Source organism: Grammomys surdaster, unplaced genomic scaffold (genome assembly GCF_004785775.1).
Source record: "Grammomys surdaster isolate TR1022 unplaced genomic scaffold, NIH_TR_1.0 125877, whole genome shotgun sequence".
NCBI lineage: Eukaryota > Metazoa > Chordata > Mammalia > Rodentia > Muridae > Grammomys > Grammomys surdaster.
In genome coordinates, this window is record NW_021620702.1 from 623,477 (window position 1) to 632,106 (window position 8,630).

Below are 8,630 nucleotides of genomic sequence, written 5' to 3' on the forward strand. Positions count from 1 at the left end.
AAGTACCTGCACACACTGTATACATTGTATAGACTTACAATCAAGTAACTGCACACACTGTATTCACTTAGAATCACCTACATAAGTACGTTATGTACATTTACAACCAAGCACACATGTACTTGTATGCTGTGATAAAGCACCATGATCAAAAGCAAGTTAGGAAGGAAAAAGTTTATTTGGCGTATGCTTCCTCAGCACTGGTCATCACAGGAGGAAGTCAGGTCGGGAACTCACACAGGGCAGGAACTATGACTGGTGCACATAGAGACCAGAAGAGGCCATCAGATCCCCTGGATCCCATGTGACAGATCGTTGTGAGCCACCACAGGGGTGCTGGGAAATGAACCAGGTCCTGTGGAAGAGCAGCTGATGCTACCACTGAACTACCTCTCCAGCCCAAAGATTTTTTTTTTTTTTTGAGACAGGAACTTACTATGTAGCACGAACTGGCCAGGAATTCACTACGTAGACCAGGCTAGCCTCAAACAACCAGAGAGAGATTCTGCTGCCTTTACTGAAATGAAAGATGTGAACTACCATGTGCAGCTGGTAGTTTTTATATTTAAAAAAAAAAAAGTCTCTCCTTTGTGCAAAGAAATATAAGGGGAAAGACACATTATTGTGTAATAATTGAAATTAATATTTTATAAATTTTCCTGAGAACTTCATACATGTACACAATACAATATAATCTTATCCACCCCTCACTTCTCTCCTCCAACTCCCCCCAATATGTTTCCCTCGAGACTTTTTTGTTGTTGTTGATAAGTTCATTTAGTTCTGACCCAGTGGAGCAGGGACAACCTGCCAGTAGGAAGATTTTTGAGTCTCCCCCATCAGCCAGTAGCTGCCAGCAGCTCCTCAGTAAGGGGCGTGGCAAGAGGCGTGGCATGCTGCCCTCAGCTACTGAGTAAGGGGCGTGGCGAGAGGCATGGCATGCCGCCCGTTCTATGCTGGACTTTGGCTCCCTTGAGCTTACCATAGGCATTGTGGTGCTGACTACAGCCGCTTTGAGCTCTGAGTGAGACAGACAAGTCATAGCCAGAAGACAGCATTTCGGCCGGGCGGTGGTGGAGCACGCCTTTATTCCCAGCACTTGGGAGGCAGAGGCAGGCGGATTTCTGAGTTCGAAGCAAGCCTGGTCTACAGAGTGAGTTCCAGGACAGCCAGGACTGCACAGAGAAACCCTGTCTCGAAAAACCAAAAAAGACAGCATTTCACAGTTCTCCCGATCCTCCAGCCCGTACATCTTCTGCTCCTCTTCCTCAAGGTTCCCTGAGATTGGAATGGTGGGTGGGAGTGGGGGGTTGATACAAATGTTCCATTTAGGGATGAGCATACAGTACCTTTTTCTTAGTACTTTCACTAATTACAAACCTCTGCACTTAACTGATAACCCACTTTAAAAAGAAGACTCTCTGGCCGAGGTTAGGAGAAGCCTAGACCTATGAATATAAATATTTAGAATGCAGTCGAAGACATGTCCATTGAGCAAAATAACCCTAGGGTCTCATCACATGGCCCTGACTTTCTTGTTTTATAGGAACTTATTACAAGGGCCAAGCTGGCCTCGAATTGACAGAAACCCGTCAGCCTCTGCCTCTAGAGAGCTGGGTTAGCAATGGGCTTTTGAGCTGGAGTATAGTTTCAGGTGTAAATTCCCCTCCTGTGGGGTTCCTGACACCAACTGTCCCCTTAGTAAATCACTGTACACATGGTCATGAGACATCAGAACTGTACTGGGTAAGACCACTGATGTTTTTTCCTCCCTGCAGAAATCCGAATAGAACCTTCTTGCACCATGATAGCTAGCTGGCAGGGAGGAAGTTTCCTAGTTGGTTTGAGGTTGGTTTCTTTATGTCCTGCAATCATTGTGAGTGGTGTCTTCAGTAACGGAGTCTTAGTGTGTAGTTATGAGACACTAAAACATTTTAAATAAGCAGGGCAGTGGTGGCATATGCTTTTAATCCCAGCACTGTGAGGTAGAGTGAGGTGGATCACTGAGTTCAAAGCCAGCCTGATCTACAAAGTGAGTTCCAGGACACTCAGGGCTACAAGCTTTGTATTCATATATATATTTATATATTCAATATATTCATATATACATATATATGCACATATATTAATATAAAGCTAGAGAGAGTGGTTAAGGATATACACTGCTCTTTCAGAGGACCCGATTTCTGTTCATAGCACCCAAATCTGGCAGCTCAGAAACACCTTCACTCCTGCTCCAAGGAACCTGATATTCTTCTGGACTCTTTGGGCACCTGTACTCACGTGCAGATACATACACATACATAAAGACATAATTAAAAAATAAAAATAAGTCATTTTTATTGTGTTTTTTTGTTTGTTTGTTTGTTTGGTTGGTTGGGTTTTTTTGTTTGTTTGTTTGTTGTTTGAGACAAGGTTTCTCAGTGTAGCCCAGCTGTCTTGGAATTCACTCTGTAGACCTCAGTCTTCCCCTACCTCCTGAGTGCAGACAGTAAAGGCATGAGCCACCACGCCAAGGTACAATACTGCAAATTTTTTAAAAAGGACTTACTTATTTGTGTATATGAGCACTCTATAGCTGCATGACATCAGCTGATGTCATGAAGGCATCAGACCCCATCACAGATGGTTGTGAGCCACCATGTGGGTGCTGGGAATTGAACTCAGGACCTCTGGAAGAGCAGCCAGTGCTCTTAACTGCTGACCCATCTCTCCAGTCCCTTGAATAATTTAATCCAGGCCTTGTAATCCCAACAACTGAAAGGCAAAGGAAGGATTGCTGTAAGTTCAAAGTCAGTCTGGTCCACATCATGAGTTATAGGCTAGCCAGGGCTTCATAGTGAAACCGGCTCAAAAATATACATAAAGAGCCCAAACAACAAATAAAGGCTACCACCAATGATATAAAATAAACAATGTAGGACACAAAGTATCATCTGTCCTGGTCTCACTGTGAGGTGTAATTCTTCCTAGGATTTGTAGGAAAGTGCTTACAGCTGTAAGTCTAACTCCAGCCAAGTTGCCTTTCTTTTGGAGAGGTGGGGGTTTTCTTTAATTTTTTTTTAAAGCTCATCTCCCAAGCTCTGTGGTTCGTTGATGTAGAGGCTCACATTTCAGTTGGACAGGTTGACTCTGGTGCTGGGAGACCATAAGAGAGCACTGGATCCTTGGCACTGGAGTTAAGGACTCTTTGTGTTGTTTCAAGACAGAATTTCTCTATATAGCCTTGGCTGTCTTGAAGCTCTCTGTCCAGGCTGGCCTTGAACTCACAGAAATCTACCTGCCTCTGTCCTCTGAGTGCTGGGATTAAAAACATGTACCACCACAGCTGCCCAGCAAGTTAAGGACTCTCGTTAGCTTCTCTGTGGGTGCTGGGAACAGAACTCAGGTCCTCTGCAAGAGCAGTGTGTGATCTTGGCATCTGAGTCATCTCTCCAGCCCTTATACAGCTCTGTAGAAGAAGACAGCTGAAACTGTTGACGTTCTTTCACTGTTAATGAACCCTTCCTTACTTTGCAGTTTTCTTTTGTCTTTTTCTGTCTGATTTCCGGGGAGGGCTTTTGGGCTTTAGCGGAATGCTAGAACGTCACATCCAGACAGGGATCCCCTTACCCACCCTCACTATGTGACACTCCTTGGTGACCCTACCACACAGCACACTCTCGCTGTCAGCTGTAAACTCGGCTGCTCTACACAGGTTCTTGTGTCTCCCACCATCCCACATGTTTGTGTTTTCAGGGGTAGAGAGAGCCTTGTGCAGGCTGATGGAAAGGTCTGCCGTATTCCTCTTCCACGTCACTCTCCTGCTCATGTCTGACCTGTTTTATTCTCCCCTGTCCCAGGGAAAGCCATATGTTTTTGACCGCGTGTTCCCCCCAAACACGACTCAGGAGCAGGTTTATCACGCCTGTGCCATGCAGATCGTCAAAGGTAAGAGCCTTGTCTTCAGAATGTATTTCCCATGCCCACCACCACCACCACCGCCAGATAGCATCCTCTGCCTTCTCTTTCAGACGTCCTTGCTGGCTACAATGGCACAATTTTTGCTTACGGACAGACATCCTCAGGGAAAACGCATACCATGGAGGTGAGGGTTCTGACTTGGGGGTTGAGGGATTCGAGGAAGGTTCATAGAAGATCAAAAACCTTCTATTGGGGAAAAATCCAGGAATCGGGGGTGAGCTGAATCAGAGGAGGCAGATGGGTCTGGAGGATGGAATGAGGTGCAGTGTGGTAGGGAGGTTTTGAGGAATCCCTTCAGCCCCCACACTTCCGCTCCCTCTCGTGACTCCAGGTGTCCTCCTTTTATCTAGAAAACCAGCAGCAGTGACTGTCCAATCGCTGCTCAGTTGTCAGCTTCCATTCACAGGCAACCCTGGTGGTGACCTTCAACGTCACTCCTCACCCCTGTGTCCGGGGGACCTCTGAGTTGTCTCCCTGTGAGCCTCAGCCTCACTCTGGTATGCCTTCACTCCTCAGGGAAAGCTGCACGACCCCCAGCTCATGGGCATCATCCCCCGGATCGCTCGAGACATCTTCAACCACATCTACTCCATGGATGAGAACCTTGAATTCCACATTAAGGTGATCAGCATGTGACTTCTGGGGGCCTCAGATGGGGACCGAGAAGACCCAGAATAAGCCAGTTAGAGCTTTACTCCTTTGGTTACCCCAACTTCTCACCGAGAATATACTCTCCGGCACTTTTCCAGCCACCACTGTCCGGGAGGCTGGTGTATTGGTTTGGGATTCCTGTGTTAGAGTTAAGATCGCCCTCTTGGGGCTGGAGAGATGGATCAGAGGTTAACAACACTGGTTGTTCTTCCAGAGGACCTGACTTCAATTCTCAATACCCACATGGCGGCTCACAAACATCTCTACCTCCAGTCCCAGGGGGTTAGGCTCTTGTCAGTCTGTGGGCACCATACATGCACATGATCTACGGACAGACAGACAAAACATTCATCACAAAAATAAATAAAATTAAAACAACAACAATAGAACCCCTTCTCACATCACCCCACTTCTCCCTAACTAGGTGTCTTACTTCGAGATTTACCTGGATAAGATCCGTGACCTTTTGGATGGTAAGTACTTGGTCCCCATGGGTACAGGCATGTGAGAGCATCAAGAAATTGGCTGCAGCCGAGCATCCAGGGCATGCCTCTTCACACCACAGTCCTGTTGTTCTGCTCCCCACAGACTTTCAGTCAGGAGTGGTGACACTTGCCTATAAGCCTAGCTACTCAGGAGGCTGAGGCAGGAGGACTGTGATATTTGAGGCCACCCTGGACAACTTAACAAGATTGTGTGTCAAAAGGAAAAAAAAAAACAATAAAAAGGGGTGGGACAGCGGTGGGTAGTGGAGCCCACCTGGCATGCGTGTGGCCTTGGGTTCAAACCCCAGTTAATAGGGAAAAACAGAGAAAGGAGGAGAAAGAAAGACGGATGGGGATCCAGGCAGGAAGTAAAGTGTGAGGTTCTGGGTTCAATCTCAGTTTTCAACTGCAGAAAAAAACAAAACAACCCTCTCAAAGCTTGGGAAGTGAGCTCAAGGCTCAGTCCTGACACAGAGCCCAAGAACAGCTGGAGTCCTGTGAGGAGGATGGAGTGGTGTTTGCATTTCCATCGGGGGGACCAGGAGGGACATCTTCCAACCTTTAGCATGCCTACAGCGTACCTAGGGGTGGGAGTCCCAGTCTTCCTCACTGTGCTCTGTCTTGATTCAGTGACCAAGACGAACCTGTCTGTGCATGAGGACAAAAACCGGGTGCCGTTTGTCAAGGTGAGAGCAGGGTGGGTTCTTGTGTGAACCGGAGCATCAAGAGCGTGCGTGGAGAGGGAGGGGTCAGTGGAGGACGCCCTAAAGGTCCCTTGGGTGGTATATGGGCAGCTCAGTCTGAAGAGCAAAGCTGATGGCCCTTCCCGTTTGCCTCCCGCAGGGCTGTACCGAACGCTTTGTGTCCAGCCCAGAGGAGATTCTGGATGTGATCGATGAGGGGAAGTCCAACCGTCACGTAGCTGTCACCAGTGAGTGGGGAGATACAGAGCTGTTGGGTCTGGAGGTCTTCTCACCTCTCTTCTGTGCCCACTGAGGCCAAGCGAGCCGGGGAGGGGCTCCTGCCTGTGTAGCCCACTGCCTAGGAGATGACACCATGGGGATGGTCCTGGACGCCCTCTCTCTCTCTCGGTGGGTGGAGTGGCGGGTAGTGGCCCTGTGGCAGATGTCCCGTGTCTCCTGCAGACATGAACGAGCACAGTTCTCGGAGCCATAGCATCTTCCTCATCAACATCAAGCAGGAGAACATAGAGACGGAGCAGAAGCTCAGTGGGAAGCTGTACCTTGTGGATCTGGCCGGAAGCGAGAAGGTTAGCATCTTTGGAGTAAAGTGGAGCGTGGGGGTTGCAGAGGAATCCTTGCGGGGAAGGTTTGCCTTTTTAAAAAAAAAACTGTATTTGAAAGAAAAATAAATTTGGCCATGCATGGTAGCAATACACCGTTTACTCCAGCACTTGGGAGGGACAGACAGATAGCACAAACCCTCTCCCCCACCCCCAGTAATAAGCAAATATTTCACCATTAAACTATATCACAGGGAGATGGTTCAGTATGTGAAGCACCAGTTGTGCAAGCCCTGGGACCTGAGGTCAGGTCCCCAGAAGGCACATAAAGCCAGGCATGGTGGTTCAGTCTGTAATTCTAGTCCTCCTACAGTCAGAGGAGTGCTCCTGGTGTCAAAGGAGTGCTCCTGGGGTCAGAGGAGTGCTCCTGCGGTCAGAAGAGTGCTCCTACAGTCAGAGGAATGCTCCTGTAGTCAGAGGAATGCTCCTGTAGTCAGAGGAATGCTCCTATGGTCAGAGGTGTGCTCCTGCGGTCAGAGGAGTGCTCCTGCGGACAGAAGAGTGCTCCCACAGTTAGAGGGAGGAGGTGTAATTGGCAGTGAACAAGAAGGGACACACCTTTAAACAAGGTAGAAATTGAGGACCCACACCTGAAGTTGTCCTCTGGCCACACACATGCTGTGACATGCTCCCTGACCCATCTCTCTCTGTCTCTGTCTCTCTGTCTCTCTCTGTCTCTGTCTTTGTCTCTCTCTGTGTCTGTTGTCTCTCTGTGTCTCTGTCACACACACACACACACACGCACACACACTCGCACATTGATAATCCAAGGCTGGGAACAGAGCTCACTTGGCAGAGTGCTTCCTTAGCCAGCAGGAAACCCTGGGTTTGATTTCTGTCTAGCACTGTAAACGCAGGACATACTGGCGGAGGCCGATTATCTGCTTGAGAAATGGAAGCAAGGGGATCGGAAGATCAAGGTCATCATTAGCATCATAGGGACCTTGTCTCAAACAAAACAAAGCACAGAGCTGGGGAGAGGGTTCAGCCGGTCAGTCTCCATCACCTGTGTAAAAACCTGAGCTTTGTGGTGTATGCAAGTTCAGCACCAGGGAGGTGGAGGCAGGCAGACCCTGGGGACTCACTGGCCAGCCAGCATTGCTTGACTAGAAAGCCCCAGGTCCCAGTGAGAGACCTCAAGTCAAAGAAAGTAAGGTGACAATTTCTGAGGAACAAGACCAGATTGACCTCTGACCTCCACACACGAACACCTGCACACAAGAGTAAACAGTCATGAGTCAGGCATGGTGGTGTCCCGTGTAATGCCTGCAGTCAGCGGGCGGGAACAGCACGAGCATGCGTGTGAAGCCAGCCTGGGCTACATGGTGAGACTCTTCTCACCCTTACCCCCAAATAATCCACAATTCAGTTTGTTCTCGATATGATACACTGCCGTTACTGCCGAATTTGAGAACGTTTCTGTTTTCCCTACCTCCCACCCCCTGGGAGCCACTGATCTGCCCTCTGACATTGAATTCACCCGTCATAAATCATATAACTGCTATAAAGTAGAGAGAGAGAGCTTCAGCAAGAGAGTTCAGGTGAGCAGAGGAAGGGGCCAAGCTTCTCTTTATCCTCTCCATTCTCCCCCTCTTCTTCTAAGTGTCGAGGATGAGGCCAGCCTCCCTCTCTTCCTGACACACTTGTCCTGTACTTCTCCGACAGGTCAGCAAGACGGGAGCAGAGGGAGCCGTTCTGGATGAGGCAAAGAATATCAACAAATCGCTGTCGGCCCTGGGGAACGTGATCTCTGCTCTGGCCGAGGGCACTGTGAGTGTCCCCAGCTCATCCTCCGCCTCCTCCCCATCTCCCCCAGTTCTGATCATGCCCCAGTCCACGGGCTCAGTCCTCAGGGAGCAGCACTGCCCTTTGCAATCCATCGTTCCCACATTCATGGTCTGCTCCCGCTCTAGAAAAGCTACGTGCCGTACCGCGACAGCAAAATGACGAGGATTCTCCAGGACTCTCTGGGAGGGAACTGCAGGACCACCATGTTCATCTGCTGCTCGCCGTCCAGCTACAATGATGCAGAGACCAAGTCGACACTCATGTTTGGGCAGCGGTCAGTGTCGGGGTCCCAGAGGGGTCCCGGGTGTCCTGCCGCTGTCTCATCCCCTGCTGTTCACACACAGACACAGACACACAAAGACACAGACACACAGACACAATAGACTCACACAGAGACATACACAGACACACACAAAGGCACACACAGACACATAGACACA

At 49.0% G+C, this 8,630-nt stretch overlaps 1 protein-coding gene across 3 annotated transcripts in view; it reads left to right on the forward strand.

The window, feature by feature from the left end:
* Nucleotides 1-8,630, forward strand: part of Kif5a (kinesin family member 5A) — a 34,907-nt gene that overhangs the window by 10,909 nt on the left and 15,368 nt on the right. For 2 of the 3 annotated variants that reach the window (XM_028752110.1, XM_028752111.1), the window contains 9 exons: nt 3,843-3,930; nt 4,014-4,087; nt 4,480-4,584; nt 5,039-5,087; nt 5,730-5,785; nt 5,943-6,030; nt 6,245-6,369; nt 8,068-8,172; nt 8,316-8,464. In XM_028752110.1, the coding sequence (XP_028607943.1) occupies nt 3,843-3,930; nt 4,014-4,087; nt 4,480-4,584; nt 5,039-5,087; nt 5,730-5,785; nt 5,943-6,030; nt 6,245-6,369; nt 8,068-8,172; nt 8,316-8,464 (839 nt within the window). The remainder of the gene's footprint in view (nt 1-3,842; nt 3,931-4,013; nt 4,088-4,479; nt 4,585-5,038; nt 5,088-5,729; nt 5,786-5,942; nt 6,031-6,244; nt 6,370-8,067; nt 8,173-8,315; nt 8,465-8,630) is intronic. The other variant, XM_028752112.1, reaches the window with a different exon arrangement.